The sequence below is a fragment of a genome, unplaced genomic scaffold (assembly GCF_019419815.1).
Source record: "Pyrus x bretschneideri cultivar Hongxiangsu unplaced genomic scaffold, Pyrus_bretschneideri_v1 Contig1, whole genome shotgun sequence".
In the NCBI taxonomy this organism is placed as follows: Eukaryota; Viridiplantae; Streptophyta; class Magnoliopsida; order Rosales; family Rosaceae; genus Pyrus; species Pyrus x bretschneideri.
Window position 1 is genome coordinate 2430833 of NW_025999390.1, and position 16675 is coordinate 2447507.

Genomic DNA, 16675 nt, shown 5'->3' on the forward strand with positions numbered 1-16675 from the left:
TAAATGAACATGACATAATGGATTAGAAAAACCTAGAAAATATGGTCGAGGCAAGTGTTGGACACTTTGTCATTAAGACAAGTTTACGCCCCACTACGGTGCTCATGGTTGATCGGCGCATATCTTCCAAGATACAACAACCACGTCCTTGTAATAGTAGCACTCCAAATCACAAGGCTCCATGAACCACGATTGTGTTAAAAACTCTTTCATATGGACTTAATGAGACTCTCTAATATTTCATGCACTATAGGTATGATTACGTAAAACAATGAAAAGTTCTCTTAGTGATTATAGGGGCTTCCCTATTTATAGAATGTGAGACATCTCTTTGGAAAGTATGTGACTATTCATGAATAGTCAAAAGTTGCAAGACATATCTCTCCACCAAAAGGCTCAACTTCTAATTTCCATTCAATTAATAAATTTAATATAATAATAATATTATTAAAATTTCCAACAAAAACTATATTTTTAGTGTTGAATTTTCGTACTCTTATGCTGTAAAGTTGACCTTGTGAAATTCGATATAATTAGCATAAAAGAGTTTTGCTATTAATGATTTGGCTCGTTTGAGTTTATCATGCAATTTGGGTCTTGTCTTTTTTGAGCAAGTTCTTTCTTGTTGTAGATATAACTAGAATCTCGTGCCTCGTGATATTCTAATGTAATCTTTTTTTTTTTTTTGGGCTTGATACCTTGTTGTCAACCAGAAAAACAAATATTTAAGTATAATAACCATTAGAAAGGAAAAGTTTGGGATTAATAATGAAACTATAGACATAATATTTGAAAAAATAAAGAACAAGTTAGAGCATATCCGAAAAAGATTTCAAATGTGCCAAGTAGACATTCAACGGTAAAAAAAAGCAACAAAACTTTCTCCAACCAATGCTTCATTTCTCATGTGGAATAGCCTCTTGGCTCTTGCTGCCTAATTTGACGTTGCTGTTAAATTAAGCTTTTGAGTTTTAATAGATGAGCTCTCATTCAATATTAAAATTAGGTTTTGCTGTAAGAATATGAGTGGCTATCAGTTTTCAATATAACGTCTACATAAACCATCAAATTTAAATGTTATATTTAAAATTTAACATCTCCTTTGCAATGCTCTTAGTAAGCTAAGTTTATGACAAATTTAAATGTTGTGTTTAAAATTTAAATGTTGTATTAAGGAAATATAAAGTCTGGCACTAGAAAACGTAAATTTGATTCCGACCCATTCTAAAGCCGCTTGCAAAGTCCACAGACCAATTAAAAAAAGTGGGCTATCCTTGTTTTCCATCTCAAAAATGACGGAAGGTTTTGGTCAGCTTTGGGCCACAAGAAAACCATTAAAAAAAACCGCCACGCAAACCAAGAAAAAAGAAGCAAACAGACTCTCTCTCTCTCTCTCTCTAGATTCCAGACTTGAAGAAGACGAGGAGGAAAATGGCGAGCTGTGTGTGCTGCAGGCCGTCGATTGTGGCCAGACCGATTCAAAACGACGGCTTTCCAACGTCGTTGGGAGCTCTAAATCGCGTTGGGGTTGTCGTACCTTACGGTACAAGCACGAGGTCCTTCAGAAGGGTTTGCGGCGTGCGAGCTTCCGCTGTGGACTCGTATGAAAGTTCATCGAATTTCGCTAATCGCATGGAAAAAGCTTGGTTAATCTCTAAGGTAATTCCTATCAACTGAGTTAATCTCTGAGGTAATTCGTATTAAATGACTCTGTCTTCGGTAAATTGGGTCTGGTTTTATTTAGAAATGATATTTAATGAGATTGAATTCGATAATTAGGTCTGACCAAAACCCTAATGGAGTGAAAATTTCATGATTGAATCTTGATGAAACGTACCTTATGCATTTTTCCGTTTGTTTTGTCGCTCGATTCTCATTTGATTTACTCAATCCAACGACTAGGAAAAAAGAGGGAGAAAAAGCGAGTGCGGAAATCATTTCAGATGAAATTTAGCTGTGCTTGGTGTAATAGAAGGATAGAACATGGATATAATTTGGTTTAGTTTAGGTGCTACGAGAACAGCATTCAAAATCACCCACACAAATCTATTGGTTGTTGTCTAAATCCTCCATGTTTTTGGTACTTGCAGCAACCGAGGCCTATTGCTTGTTCTTCTTGCAACTCGAATGGTACATACTGAGTGCAAATGGTGTGCCGGTACAGGCTTCTTTATTCTCGGTGATAACATGCTTTGCCAAGTCTCTCCGAAAAGTACAACTTGCGTTATTTGTACCGGAAAGGTAAGTCATCTCGCCACAGTCAGTGATTCTTACTACCGTCTTCAATTTCCGATATGCATTTGTATTTTCTGCTATAAATAGTACATGACAAAAACCTGTCTCCTGTTTCTCCAGGGTTCAATGCGTTGTTCCGACTGTAAAGGAACGGGCTTTCGTGCCAAGTGGTTAGGTCAGCCACCTATTTCCAAGTAGTCGCCTACTCTCCGTAAGCTTCAACCCTCGGAGCGACTACACAAATTGTAGTAACATCTTAATCATGTAGTAACAGTTCTTCGTTTCTCAAGTTTTGAAAGTTGCTTATTCTTTAAATTGTGTAGTTAAATTAGCCCACAGAGCATCACCCTTAACTAGTTTGCCTCATTCATCTTAGTTTTTGGAATGTAAAACTATCGTTGCCTCGACTGGTTCTGTTATCAAATTGATTTATTGTTAGAAATATTGATATGAAGTTTTGCACGCCATCGTTGATTCTGTGTATAATACTGATTTACTGTTGCAGTATCAGGGTATCCAATACAATGCATATTCATATTCAAACCGAACGTATTCAGATATACACATGAACATCACTGAACAAGACCAGTTGCCTTAGACTATAGCCGAAAAGAGCAACTGATTGATATCCTCCGAATCCGAATCGCAATTCTCATCCCCTGCACAAACAAGGCTTTGTCAAGATACTTTAAAAAACTCCATATAAACCTACTGCTGACTTTACATTCTAAACCGTAAACCATGGAGTCACCATCAACGAAGAGCATTCCATCTTGAGTTTTTGCATCTCTCAAAAATAATATTTCATCGCAATAGCAAGCCCGAGCATGACATGCTCTTGCACCAAAAGAGGGAAATAAAATCGAAACAAAGCCTAAAACTGGCCAATAACTACCAACATAATTGACAAATCCATAGTTCACGAAAAAGTTGAACAGCAACACAAGACATGGAGAATTTCCTTCTGTTCCTTATTCTATAGAAACAAATAGGACCAATTTTGATACCCCTTCCCTAATTTACCGACGAAGTACTAATATCTACACCCAGCAGTTTTTTTCTTTAATGCATCACTATTTTTACACTAAAGGAATAGAGAGTTCGGCTAAGCCACACAATGGGTAGCCTAATTTGGTATCGAATTTGTCATCCATGAGATTCAAACCTAAGATCTCTCACTTTCAAATGAAGAAGAATATCACCAGACCGTAGTACTGAACGACAACGGTAATTACAGTGTTAACGGTAAGAGTTTACCTGTTTTTGATCTGACTTGAGCCGTCCACTCATCAACGACCTGCATAAAAGATCAATGTGGTGATAAGCTTATATTCTAAATAAGACCGAAAAAAGTAAGAAAGGTGAAGTGGCTGAGAATGTAGCAAGGCATAATTCTGCTGCTTTATCCGAAGAACAGAGCTACCCGCCCCGGGATATCTGTGGACAGGCATTTCTTTAGAAACATTGCCTAGCAATAGTGTTTAATCTTGGTTGCTTGCTGGAAAATGGTGCAAATACTCGAACACCATCTGGAAAACTAGACAACCGTTCACATAGGTGTACCGCTAACAACAACAAACAACACACATACTAAAAAATTCGATTACCAGCATTCATTTCGTCGAAATCAAATCAAGCATTCACCAGCATTTCGGCATATTAACGCAACCGATGCATAAAATTTGGATTCACTCTGACTACCAGTCTATCAATCGGCTGGCTCCAACATTTACACACATGGTAATGAAAATGAAACGTATACAAAAGAAACTAACCTGATTGAAGTTAGCAAAAGCAGAATCATCCGAATCAGCGTCGGCGAAAACTCCCATCGACGTCTCCATCCGCTGCAACTGATTTCTATTCCCAACCAGAGTCGTCCTCGCCTTATCAATCAAATCCTTCAAACCAACCAAAACCCAAAAATCAAAATAGAAAACTAAAAATTGCCCAATTTCAGCTGAAATTTTTTGAACATGACCTGTTTGGCAGAGAGAAGTTGGCGGCAGTGATCTTCCAAGGTCAACAATTCTTCTTGAATCTTCTTTATCCTCGAAACCAGCTTCATCGGGTTTGCATTGTCCGGGTAGATTTGCTGGAACTCCCTCTCGAGCCGGTGCTGAACCACCGTCAGATCGTGGTTCGCTTTCGTCAGCAGCTTCACCAAGCCGTCCGTCGCTTCGTGGTGTTCGCTTACGTGTCGCATCTCCTCAGAGCTTCACTTCTCTCTCTCCTAGGGTTTTCTGCTCGCTCTGTAACTAATGGCGGTTTTGAATTTTGCTTTTGCAGAAATGGGCCGAATTTCAGGCCCATTTATAAATAACTGTACATTAGAGGCCCAATTGCTTCCAGGATGATGACCGACACGGGTGGGTTACCTTGAAGCAATCTCTTGATCTCTGATTTTAGCAAAACCCGCGTAGAACTTTCGGAAAAGTAGATGCTATTTGCTTTCCTAGAATGACCGTTAACCTTTAAGGACAAATATTACTATTAGTGCTTTGACCACCTTTTATCGGTTCATTCAAAAAGCTTTACATGTGTTTCTTGAAGAGGCAGATGCTTCTCCAAGAAGAACTTCCAAAGTATTTTTCACATCAAAGTGCTTTTCATCTAAAACTGATTTTAACATTTCTACATACTGCGGTCAAAAAAACAACTTGTTATTATCTGAAAACACTTTTAACCACAAGTGTTTGGTATCACTTGTAAAAAACCAAACAAGGTACCTCAAGCCATTTGACACTTGAACTTGATGCGGTTGGGCTTGGACTTCATTCAAACAAGAGTAAAAAGATCAAGATTGTCTCGCCTCCTACTTTTCATCCCTTCCATCCCCTTTTATTTTTTCAGCTATTGATTTTATGACAAGTTAATTTAATGCTCTAGATTCTGTCACCTCACCAACAGCTCCAAAGCATCTTTAAAGCTAATTTTCCAAACTTTTTCTGTTGCCTTTCCCACCCCCTCCTAACTGCTTTTAAGATGCCTTTGTTTCTGATAAGCATTTTACATTGCTCTGTTTTATATCATGTTTTGATGTTAAGACAAAAGCAAGAGAGCCTTGGTTGGAGAATGAGATTTCATGCCAATACATGCTTACATTACAAGCACAACTTTTCTGCAAATTCAAAATTAATAAGCATAGAATCTGTAGATTCAAAATTACACACAAAAAATTTGTTTTGCAGAAACCAACAGGATCCAAAACTATCTAACTCAATAACTTTGCCTACAACCTCTTGTACTTTACAATAGAAGCAAAATTTTCAATCAAGCCTTTGGTAATGCAGAGTGAAGAATGTCCAAGATAACTATAAGTTGCCTTTCTGCAATCTCTATGTATGGCATAGCTACTTCTGCAATAACAATAAGTTGGCTTCCTCTCTTCATCTCCAGTGCTCACCACTTCCATTCAAATTCAAAGCCTACAATAGTTTCTTAAGGATACAAATGAAATTATACCATGAACATAACAAAAGCAACACAAATATATGAAATATATCGGAAAGCTTTACTTGACTACGCGTGGTATTAGATGCTTGAAAATCTTACTGTGCAAAGGAATAACCAGTGGAATTTGAAGAAACAGAAACAGACCCCCCTCCACTTTCTGCTTCCTTCTTCTCCAAGAAACACCAGCTAAACTGTGGCAGACGCTTTAAACCTCCACCTTCAAAACCCTCTCTCTCTCTCTCTCTCTCTCTCACTCTCTCTACCTTACTCTCAGTAATCACAGTGTAAGTTTTCTCTCTCTAAAATCACACTATGGGAGAAAAAGCTATGGAAGTCCACTCCTCGGCGACCGCTCCAAGACCTTCAGTGACGATTGGAACGTCGCTAATTCTGATGATCAACAAGCTCCAGGACATTCTCGCGCCGGTGGGCAGCGATATGCCGCAGATTTCGCTGCCTCAAGTGGCGGTCGTGGGAAGCCAGAGCAGCGGGAAATCGAGCGTCCTCGAAGCCCTCGTTGGCCGCGACTTCCTCCCCCGCGGCCGCGACATCTGCACTCGGCGGCCGCTCGTGCTGATGCTCGAGAATCGCGCGGCGATGCCCGGTGATGAACACACAGAACGGGGCGAGTTCCGCCACTTGCCCGGTAAACACTTCTACGACTTCTCCGCAATCCGCCGCGAAATTCAGGTACGGATTGAGCTTCTTCTTCATCAATGCTGCTTCTAGTTTACTGGTTTGTGATAAATTGACCATTGTTTTGTCAGCGCAGGCGGAGACGGATAGGGAGGCCGGATTGAACAAAGGGGTTTCGGATAAGCAAATCCGGCTGAAGATTACCTCTCCGAATGTGCTTAATATGACTCTCGTTGATTTGCCTGGAATCACGAAAGTTCCGGTGGGAGATCAACCAAGAAACATAGAAGCAATGGTTAGGAAGATGATTATGCACTATATTATCCAGCAAAACTGTATTATATTGGCGGTTAGTCCTGCGAATTCGGATTTGGCAAACTCCGATGCGCTACAGATGGCTAGAGAAGCCGACCCGACTGGTACCTGCACATTTTACTTATGAATTCGACTTTTACATCGAATACATAGTGTACTGACGCAAATGTATTATCAGGTTTTCGAACAATCGGTGTGATCACCAAGGTTTGTGATCTCCTCTTAGACTCCGGTTTATTAGATGCCTCAGTTGTTGTATAATATGACAATGTTGTTCTATCTGTAGCTTGATATAATGGACAGGGGCACCGATGCTTGTGACTTTTTGCTTGGGAAAACTATTCCGCTGCAGCTCGGTTATGTTGGTGTTGTGAATCGTAGCCAGGAGGTATGAATTGTTCAAATAGCTTCTTTGTAGCATCCATTTGTTTTGTTTAGTACATTGCTAAGTTTTACTCTTACAAAAGAAAATGTGGGTGCAAGGTTCAGGCTCTATTACTTAAGTGTTATTCTTGTGACACAGGACATCAATAAAAACCGTGGGATTGCTGCTGCCCTTGCTTATGAGGAGAAATTCTTCAATAGGCACCCTGTACTGTTTGCTTTCTTTATTAGAGAAAAATGATAATTGTTTGTCTTGGCACTTAACATCTTTATTACATGTTAAAGGTATATAGTAATCTCTTGGATCATTGCGGCATGCCCCAGTTAGCAAGGAAGTTGAATCAGGTTGGTATGAACCAAAGGCATAACAAAGTTATACTGAAGGGAAATGAAATTCTTAGGTGGTTATGTATCATTTTTTATTTTATATTATTGCGTACTCTATTTGTTTTTGCACTGTTGTCATGGTCGATTTCTGTGTTAGATTCTGGAGCAGCATATCAGAAGGGTTCTCCCCGATTTCAAGGCTCGGTTGAATTCTCAAATGGTTTCTGTTTCGAAAGAATTGCAAGCATATGGGCTACCTTTAGGAACTAAAGTGAGTTGCAAAACAACTTATGAGCTGCTGGTATTTTCTACTGCATTTTTAATGCATGCAGAGAGTTAGAAAACAACTGTTCCCTACATATAGTTGAATTGTTGCATTAAAATCCAAACACTATGTCCAAGTCCAGTGCGCATTTGCGTCATCATTTTTTCTTAATCACATTGGCAGGACGCTTGTCCTCTTCTTTTTTATTTATATTCATGACCACTCTATAAAGATATTTTGCTAGATAGTGTTGACTGTGCACCATGATGGAAGACTTATACTTTTGATCTTAGTAAGTAATTGGGATTTTGTTGTTATTGGTTTGAAAACTTGAAATTGCTGCTGCACATAGCAAAGTGCATAGAAAGATGCATTCACATTCAAAAACTTACCCCTCTTACTTTCTCTTGTTATTGGAATAGATTATATACTCTTCACTTTTTAGTTGTTTCTAACCATTTTTTGTCACTTGTCCTGAACCAGATGGATCAGGGAATGATTTTGTTGAACATTTTGACAAAATATTGTGAAGGTGATATTTCGATGTGTGTTATTTGTTAAATGTCAATCTTTTACTTGCCTGCATGACTTGGAATCATGTATGATATTCCTCAAAGGACCACTTAATTTGTCTTTCTTAGATTTGTTAGTGCCCTTTTTTTTTCTTTTTTTTTTTTCCCAAGAATTGGATTTGTATTTGTCATAGAGAGAGAGAGAACCGTATTACATTAGCTAACTTCTCGAAGAGTATTTAGTAGTGAAAGCTATCAGGCGTTTCTGTGACTGGTTATGAAGCGTGTGATAGTGAAAGAAATTCCTGCAATGGGGTTAGGGTGCAGTAGAGCTGGAAGGAAATCCACCCAATCCAATTTGCACGAGTGAGAAATACTGTCAAGTTGATTTCTCTAATATATTTTTTTTCTCTCAGACTAAGTTAATATTACCGCTTACCTTATCATATGAACTTTACTGACCTGAGAAACTATGCGTTTGTGGAAAATAACAATGATGTCAAATGGACTTAACCATGTGGCTCGACTGAAATTAATGTACAAGGAAAGCCTTTCTCTAAAGTCTTGTAGTTTTCTTTAATTTTTGTAATCATGGTTTTTATGATTCTAAGCAACTTGTTTTTAGGACATTTATACTAATAGAGCATGCTGTTCAAGTACTATCTTGTTTGTTGTTATTTTCATCTTAGCTGTTTTCACTGATGCTGTTAATGTTCCTTCTCTCTCTCTCTCTCTCTCTCTCTCTCTCTCTCTCTCACTAATGGACAGCTTTTGCTGCCATGGTGGAGGGAAAAAGTCAGGAGATGTCAACAAAAGAATTGTCAGGAGGAGCCAGGATCCACTACATTCTCCAGTCAATTTTTGTAAAAAGCTTGGAGGTACAATGCACTATAGTTTTTTCTAAACATGCAATTTCTTAAATGACCTTTGTTAATTGTTTATACTGCTTCGTCGTTTTGGTAAGTTTTAATCTAAAACCATAGACTACTATGTCAGTCAGTTGCTGTCTTCTGCATATTTGTTTGGTGTCAGCGTACCGTGAAATTTGTCTTGAAGAAAACCTGTAGTACTTATGTATAACATTTTCAAGGCACCGAGTTGTAGAATTAATGTTCCAGTGTAAGACATGTACCATCAGATTGGCTATACTAACTCTCAGGAATTGTAGGGTGTGGACCCCTCCAACGATCTAACTGATGATGATATTCGAACGGCTATTCAAAATGCTTCTGGTGCAAAAAATGCTCTATTTGTGCCTGAGGTGAGTATAATGATGATTACATGCTGTAGTTTTGCATCTTCCCTAGTATAACGCCGATGCCTTGGTTCTACTCAGCATTGCCTGATATGTTTCTGAATTATTGTTAGGTCCCATTTGAAACTTTAGTAAGAAGACAAATTGCTCGATTGCTAGACCCAAGCTGTCAGTGTCTGCGTTTTGTTTACGATGAACTAGTTAAGGTGAGATATGATTTATGCACCTGTGGTGCTTATGGAATTCTTATAGTATGTCCATGAATCCTGACGTGTAAGTATAATCAAGAAGATATAATTTCCCCTGCAGATAAGCCGCGCTTGCGAGGTTATTGAGTTGCAAAGGTTTCCAGTTTTGAGAAAGCATATGGATGAAATCATGATAAACTTTTTGCGGGAAGGTGCAAAGCCTGCTCAGAGGATGATAGAAAATCTTATTGAGATGGAGGTATCTCTTTGTTAGCCTTGTTAAATTAAGACTAAAGTTTATTCACTAAAAATTAAAATCTAGGCTGACATGTATGTACAGATTTTGTTAAAATGATTTCATGGACTCTCAAAATAGTGTTAAAATACCGGAATATTCTAAAATCTAATCAAATTGAGTTCGCAATAGTAAATAGTAACTGGTAAAACAAAAAAAGGCACCTTCCTCAACCCTTGGAAAAAATTGCGATTCTAACATTTTGGCAATACAGTAAATTTTCAACTCTGCAGTGTATGGTATCCTATATTTTTCTCAACCCTTAATTTCGCTTTCGGGTGGTTCTTACTACCAATGGTGTGTTCTATTCAACGTGACACTCTTGAAATGAAAATGGTCAATTCTTAGATCTGTTGGTCATATCACACAAAATTGTGCTTAGTACTTATCTCTTCACTGATAATATATGTTTTCTTTTAAGTGATTGCTCAGATTTACATGCTTCACATTTACTCAAATGCTGATTGCCCAACTTTCTTCCATTCAGGTGGATTGTATAAACACTTCGCATCCATGTTTTATAGGTGGGAAGAAAGCTTCTGAGCTTGCTATGCAACAGTTGAAAGCACAACAGGTATCTTCTACAACATTGGTGTATGATAATTTTATACATGGTGAAGCGGTCCTGAATCCTGATCATGTGTTGGATTCATAGCAAATATATTGTCATGAACTTTCAGTTTCTTTAATCTTACAGTCCTATGTTTTGTTTTTGTTACAGAAGTCCTTTCATATTACCCCAAGTCAATTATGAATTTGAAATCTCGGTTTGATATGATCTGAGAGATCAGAAAAGTAAAATATACAGTGGTGGCTTTATTTTTTATTGACAGTCTATGGAGATTTCTGTTTAGTGTATTTTTCGTTCTTATTTTGAGAAAGGAAAAAGTTGTTGGGATTTGGTTCTTCATTCTCATCGAGAGAACTTTTTGTATGATCTCTATCATCAAGTTCATATCAATAGATTTAGAGTGGTTGCATGCTATATTCCTTTTTTTAGGGTAACGCAATTTATTCGTTATTGTCTTTGCACTATTATTCAACCCAATCATCATTAGATCTCATATAAAAGGGTTTTTCAATTATCTGGTATACCTAAAAGTTGTTCTTGTATGTTTCATGGTGTTACGGATGTTGAAGGCCAGACATCTTGAACTGTTCAGGCTAAGATAGTTATGAATGGAATTTTACCTTACCAAGTATGCTGTTCATTTTTAGTTGACAATATTACAGGAGTGAAGAAAACTCTGGTTACGAGCAGTGCTTTCCTTTTAAATCAGTTTTCAAGTTAGCTAAAAGTTAATTTGCGAATCCAAGTGAATGGGGGTAAACTTAGATTTGTGAAAGCTAGTTTGGAGGGCCTTACTACTTTTGGCTATCTTTTTTCTTTCATAGGATACCTTCGATCTTAATATAGTTTTTGTGTTTGGCAGGGAAGTCGTCCTCAGCTGAAGAACGAGAATTCTGTATCTTCTGGTAAACTCATGTCTACTATATCCAAGCATTCTGCTACCTTTGGGATATTGAAACCTGCTTGATTTTGTTAACATGATTCTTGTGTATATGTGTGTGTGTGTGTGATGGTATGTCTATCTATTAATCTGCCATTGCTAAGATCAATGAATTTTGTTAACAGGTTCTACGAGGACTTGGGGTATTCCATCTATATTTGCGAGTAGTACATCAGGTGTACAGTCTGGTAGACCTTTTGGTGAACAACGTCATTCGGAGTCAATGCCCTCTACAATCAATTTGAGAGAGGTACATCTGTGGTTCACAGAATTTTATTTCTTTATAACTTATTATCTACTTATTCATTTTAGAATTTAAATGTGACCCCTTTGTTTTTCCCTCTGTCCTTGCTGATTTCAGCCACCATCCATCTTAAGGCCAGTTGAAACGACAGAAAATGAAGCAGCGGAAATTATTGTAACCAAATTACTGTTGAAATCCTATTATGACATTGTCAGAAAGAACATTCAAGACCTAGTTCCAAAAGCTATAATGCACTTTCTGGTATACCTATTTTCTTCTTCTTCTTTTTTTCTTTCAATATGTTAGTAATTATATTACTGGTTACTATGAAGTACATTAACATGTATCTTTCTTACTGTGGCATAGGTCAACTCTACGATAAAAAACCTTCAAACGGGCTTTATTCAAAAACTGTACAGGTATGGCACGTATGCTGTTGTTGAAAAGCGGGAATACAGTCCTTTTTCAGGCCATCATACGACATTTTTAGTCTCTATTATGACTATGTGAAGACACATGGACTGCATTTGTAACACAAACAAAAGCACTGCATTACCGGCATGACTTCTGTGAATTACTCGATATCCTGCATGAATGTGTTTCTGTTGGTTTTGCGGCATACTGTTGATTGGAACTTCGAGGGTGATTTGCTTATGCTAATTATGCAGGGAGAACCTGTTTGAAGAACTGTTGAAGGAGCATGATGAACTTGATTCAAAAAGAAAATGTGACCAAAAGTTGTTCGAAGTTTTGAAGCAATCTCTTCAGGTAATTTTAAACTTTTAATGTTTGAGCAGTAAATGCCTGCCTGCTTTCCATGCCTTCTTTTTACCTTGGTTCTATGTTTTTCATGGACCCAAAATTCACAAAGAAGGGCTCTTGGAAGCCTTATTGAGTAATCCCCCTGTTGAGTTCTCTTAATTCGTATAGTTTTACTCCTAGGATTTCATAGATTGTATGTTATTATGTAGAAATTCTTGTTGGTTTTCTTTTCCAATGAGTAAACTTGAACTGTTTGCTTGATCTAGACACTCGAGAAGGTCGAATTTGATGTTTCAACCCAAACTTAAAGTATTGGCACTGATTTTTCGGTTGGACTGTCAAGGATTCCGAGTACTTTGCCTCATCTGCACAAAACATCTGAGGTGAGCCAGTTCACACACCATTCGTTTTCCATGCCATACACGACTGACACCACAGCTTGAAGATCATTTCGACAAGAAAATCAGGCATTGTCCACATGGAGTTGATATCAAATATACTAGTATTATGGTGGTCCATTAGGCGATTAGCATTAGTGATTACCAGGTTGTACAGCTTCCTCCTCCTGTATCATTTTTTGCATATGGAATGAATAAGTTGTATGATGATTAAAGAGTCGGTTCAAAATAGATGAGTTGTATGTGTTGGGAGTTTTGATCGGTGCTGCAAAAGTTTCGGTTTTAAAGACGTTTTTCTTTAACTAGTGAAAAATGGGTGTGAGTATATTTTGCAAGCAAGGTATACAAGATAACGGAACTATCTGATAACGCAGATGCGAGTTAGGCCACTCGGCCATGATAGTTTTGAGAAAGCCACAACAAAGGTTGCATCTTAAGCTTCCAATGAGAATCCAAACGTATAAAAAGTACAAATTTATAATTTCAAATCGTCTTCCCGGCAGTTCACAATCTCCTATGCGTCCTTACGAAGTTTGTTGTGTTCAACGCCACCGCGTACGAGCATGCATAAACCCCAGCAGAGCTGATTGCTGCTGAGACTAATAGAATGGCCTTCCACTGCCTGCCTGAGACAAGAATTGCCAATGCAGCAAATGCAACAGCAACAGCAGTGAGGCCCTTTTGCCATGCTTGGAAAGCTTTGACAACGTCTCTGCAGATTTTGCAGTGGACCACGTGCCGGAAGTACCGGTTGGCCAAGTTTGGAGCGTGCATGGATCCAATGCCTCCCTTTGCCGGGAAAGACGCAGAACCACCGGCTACAAGTCCGGCTGGTGCGTGTTCCACAACAGCCGGTTCTTTGGGCAACGAGATTGTGCTGTGTCCGAAATGGTAAGGCATTCCATGCCCTACTTTGTCCATCCATTTTCGGTATTCAGCCACCCAAGTATCTGAAGATTTCAGGTTAATGTACAGCTCTTTGGTGGGTACTTTTTCCTTCATGAGTATCTCGTTTTGCGACGAAAGAAATCCCATATCTTGCTCGAAAACCTTGCCTGCATTCTGATGAAAGTACCATTTCGGAAACAGTTTCGCGACCGGGGACCTTTTTGTTCCACCAAATCTCACAATGAGCATAGACTTCCCTTGTCCAGTTGGTCTACAAAGAAATAGACCTGAAAAGTAGTGTTTTTCCCCAGTTTTTTCATCAACAATTTCCCTGTTGTTTTGAAGAGAGCATGGTGCCTCAAACCTCAAGAAGCTTTTCGCCGATGGATCAGTTGCCTTGCCCCACCAGCCTGCGAATCCTCGATCAGTTCGTTCAGTGACCTCAAAACGCAATGGTTGAGCATCTTCCCTTTTCGCACTCCAATCCGTCCTGTCATGTGAGATTGGAACATGGGCAGGATCCATGAGATTCTCCAGAAGTATGGAGTGATCATAAGGGAGCTCATTAGTCGTTGAAGTGTCTTGAAACCCCGGCCGAGCGAAGTTCTCAAACCATGGAATCTTAGCCGGGTTTGGTGGTGTCTTGTGAGACATCCAAACCCACACAACCCCTTGTGAGTCCCTCACCTTGTATGTCTTCGCGCAAGCTGATTTCGGAATTTTCGCATCGGTTGGAAGCTGTAGTACAAAAACATAATTAGGCACTCAACATAGTTAACAGACACTGATTCAGGAGTCTCTATCACTACGAAGGTATCCCAGCTAATCATAAATTGCCATGCTTTTTTATTTTCTCAAAAAACAGTGCGTAATTAGCTCGAGATACTATCAGACTCACAGTAGCATCTCGTCCTTGTTAGTGCGTGAACAAAAGACGAGAGACACAGACCTGAGGAATCTTTACACATTTTCCTTGGCCTTCAAATTGCCAACCATGATACAAACATTCCAACCTTCCATCAATCAGCTGCCCTTCCGATAGTTTCGCCAACCTAGCTAAGAGTGGATTGTCATGACTCACAAGTCATAACTAGTTAGTAAGTTATTACGACGCGAACTATTTTTATACATTTAAATTAAAAAACGTTACAACATAAACATGCACAGTAGCTCTCTAAGCTTTAACCAGTTAGTAAGTTAATACAACACTAACAACTATTTTGGACTCTAAATTAGCCACTTGAGCTTCAAATATCTAGAAGAATCTAGAATCAAAAGACACAGTTACCTGTGGGGGCAGCGATCCTGGTAGCACTGGAGCTCTCCATTGCCGTCCCTATAGAGCACAAGCTGCTTATCAAACACCGTGAGACCCAGAGGAGCATCTTCCGGAATGTCCTGGGTGAGGTACAGAGGGTACCATTCCTCCGTCCAATCATAATCCGCCGCCACCCTCTCTCCCCTCCTCTCCGCCTCGGTGGTTGGACCCACCAGTACCTTGTGATCCTCCTGATCCTCATCAAGCGGCGGTGAAGCGGCAGGAGGAGGTGTGGTGTCTGCAACTGCAGCACACTTGATGCTGCTGAAGCTCATCTTTCTGGAAGGAATGAAGGGTCGGGGATGGGTTGGTGGGGAGAGACATAAGAGGAGTTTGAGCGGCTGTGGTTGCTTGGGGGTTTGGGGGAGGTGGAGGGAGGTGGAATGGGAGAAGAGGGGGTGGAACAAAGCCATGTTTGAAACCATGTTTGATTGAGTTGGGGAGGAAACAAGGGAGGAAGAAGATGGTGACATGGAAATAAAAGGAAGAGGGGGAAAGCTAAGGAGGAAATAAAGCCATGTGAATATGTGATTCTAGAGAGAGAGAGAGGAGAGAGGGAGGAGTGAGAGAGTGAAACTCTGTTCGGGGTTGCTTATTTGCTTGTTGCACTTATGTTAGCCACATAATGTTTCGAGTTTGGTCAGTCAACAAGAAATAGTTCTAAGACTGATTAAGTTTCACACGTACACATGTCCCCTTTAGGTACTAAACATCATTTACAATAGTAAAACAAACCCTATTTCAAGTGTGTGAGAAGATATTAGGCATGTTTAACTGAGTAAGGCAACTCTCACGCTGAGTGGAATTAATTGATTGTAGATCACTTGAGGTTGTCGAGTGGAAGTTGAACTATAATACATGAGGCTCATGCTTTTGTGAAAGGTTGTTAGAGATGACTAGGTTAGTGAACTCCAACATCAATTTTACTCCTTATTGATAAACAAAAAACCGAATGTAGCAACTCATATACTTTCAAACACTACTTTTATCTCCTCGTTGTGCTCGGGATACCGTTACTATGTAGTTGCAAATAATATGGATGTAGAACTCATTGTAAATTTGGAGTTATGTAAATCATGAAAAAAATTGACGGTATCAACAACCGGCCTATTAGCTCAGCTGGTTAGAGCGTCGTGCTAATAACGCGAAGGTCACAGGTTCGAGACCTGTATGGGCCATTTCCTTTTTCCTCTCCCTCCTTTTTTTGTCGTTTCTCTCCATCCGCACGTCCTCGGCGGTACAGCGCGGCGGTGTTCAGTCCTCCTCTCCTTTTTCTGCTGGTTCTGGTGGGCCCAACCAGGAGCTTTTCTTCTTCCTTGTTCCTTTCGGTTAAGTTGAAATGGAGGTGCGGATTAGGTTGAGGAATGATGACTGCTCACAATTTGAAAACGAGAATTGGTGGGTGAGTTGGTGTTTGTTTGTTCCCGATGGATAGAAAAGCAATTTTAGACTGACTGGTTGCTTTCTTTTTCAAAGTCCCACTTCAAATTGCAGATGATGAATTACAAGAATTTGAACGTAAAAGAAACACATTGTTCCAGTCAATTTGATTACGCCCGAGTCGACTATCAATTGATTTATTTGTTACTCAACTCTACATGTATCTTTCCATAAAAAATTTATGATTACTCACACTTCTCCGATTCTGCTTGTTTGTAAAATAAAAAGGTGAAATGAGTTTCTGTT

General features: G+C 39.2%; 4 protein-coding genes and 1 non-coding gene across 5 annotated transcripts; 3 read left to right on the forward strand and 2 right to left on the reverse strand.

Moving 5' to 3' along the window:
- The first annotated feature begins 1284 nt into the window (after nucleotides 1–1284).
- LOC103953319 (chaperone protein DnaJ) lies at nucleotides 1285–2704 on the forward strand. The gene is given in 4 exon segments (XM_009365063.3): nucleotides 1285–1659; nucleotides 2091–2132; nucleotides 2134–2241; nucleotides 2356–2704. Coding segments are annotated over 4 exon segments (456 nt in total). The 5' UTR covers nucleotides 1285–1431; the 3' UTR covers nucleotides 2434–2704.
- Nucleotides 2705–2750: 46 nt separating this feature from the next.
- On the reverse strand, nucleotides 2751–4497 carry LOC103953329. The gene is made up of 4 exons (XM_009365074.3): nucleotides 4217–4497; nucleotides 4011–4136; nucleotides 3493–3532; nucleotides 2751–2894 (listed from the first exon to the last, which is right to left on the reverse strand). Exons 1-4 carry the CDS (start codon nucleotides 4439–4441, stop codon nucleotides 2830–2832), a joined length of 456 nt encoding a protein of 151 aa, XP_009363349.2. The 5' UTR covers nucleotides 4442–4497; the 3' UTR covers nucleotides 2751–2829.
- A 1185-nt stretch (nucleotides 4498–5682) lies between these two features.
- Nucleotides 5683–13030, forward strand: LOC103953337 (dynamin-related protein 3A). Its single transcript, XM_009365085.3, has 19 exons — nucleotides 5683–6381; nucleotides 6464–6746; nucleotides 6821–6849; nucleotides 6929–7030; nucleotides 7166–7234; nucleotides 7312–7371; nucleotides 7511–7624; nucleotides 8102–8150; nucleotides 8899–9008; nucleotides 9299–9391; nucleotides 9499–9591; nucleotides 9695–9832; nucleotides 10356–10442; nucleotides 11302–11344; nucleotides 11505–11629; nucleotides 11741–11884; nucleotides 11990–12042; nucleotides 12292–12391; nucleotides 12652–13030. Exons 1-19 carry the CDS (start codon nucleotides 6004–6006, stop codon nucleotides 12691–12693), a joined length of 2112 nt encoding a protein of 703 aa, XP_009363360.2. The 5' UTR covers nucleotides 5683–6003; the 3' UTR covers nucleotides 12694–13030.
- A 96-nt stretch (nucleotides 13031–13126) lies between these two features.
- LOC103953347 (protein TIC 55, chloroplastic-like) lies at nucleotides 13127–15564 on the reverse strand. Its single transcript, XM_009365093.3, has 3 exons — nucleotides 14960–15564; nucleotides 14621–14723; nucleotides 13127–14409 (listed from the first exon to the last, which is right to left on the reverse strand). The coding sequence occupies exons 1-3, from the start codon at nucleotides 15460–15462 to the stop codon at nucleotides 13288–13290; spliced, it is 1728 nt and encodes a 575-aa protein (XP_009363368.2). The 5' UTR covers nucleotides 15463–15564; the 3' UTR covers nucleotides 13127–13287.
- A 529-nt stretch (nucleotides 15565–16093) lies between these two features.
- TRNAI-AAU lies at nucleotides 16094–16167 on the forward strand. The gene has a single exon. It is a non-coding gene; the product is annotated as a tRNA-Ile (tRNA).
- The last annotated feature ends 508 nt before the right edge of the window (nucleotides 16168–16675 follow it).

Coding starts and splice junctions, on each gene's coding strand:
- LOC103953347 (XM_009365093.3), bottom strand. CDS start 15,462: ATGTCACCATCTTCTTCCTCCCTTGTTTCCTCCCCAACTCAATCAAAC. Junction 14,724..14,959: donor CAGGATCGCTGCCCCCACAG/GTAACTGTGTCT, acceptor ACTCTTAGCTAG/GTTGGCGAAACTATCGGAAG. Junction 14,410..14,620: donor AATGTGTAAAGATTCCTCAG/GTCTGTGTCTCT, acceptor TTTGTACTACAG/CTTCCAACCGATGCGAAAAT.
- LOC103953329 (XM_009365074.3), bottom strand. CDS start 4,441: ATGCGACACGTAAGCGAACACCACGAAGCGACGGACGGCTTGGTGAAG. Junction 3,533..4,010: donor CTTTTGCTAACTTCAATCAG/GTTAGTTTCTTT, acceptor TCTTTTATGCAG/GTCGTTGATGAGTGGACGGC. Junction 2,895..3,492: donor TCAAGTCAGATCAAAAACAG/GTAAACTCTTAC, acceptor TTGTTTGTGCAG/GGGATGAGAATTGCGATTCG.
- LOC103953337 (XM_009365085.3), top strand. CDS start 6,004: ATGGGAGAAAAAGCTATGGAAGTCCACTCCTCGGCGACCGCTCCAAGA. Junction 8,151..8,898: donor TTTGACAAAATATTGTGAAG/GTGATATTTCGA, acceptor ACTAATGGACAG/CTTTTGCTGCCATGGTGGAG. Junction 9,592..9,694: donor TTTACGATGAACTAGTTAAG/GTGAGATATGAT, acceptor TTTCCCCTGCAG/ATAAGCCGCGCTTGCGAGGT.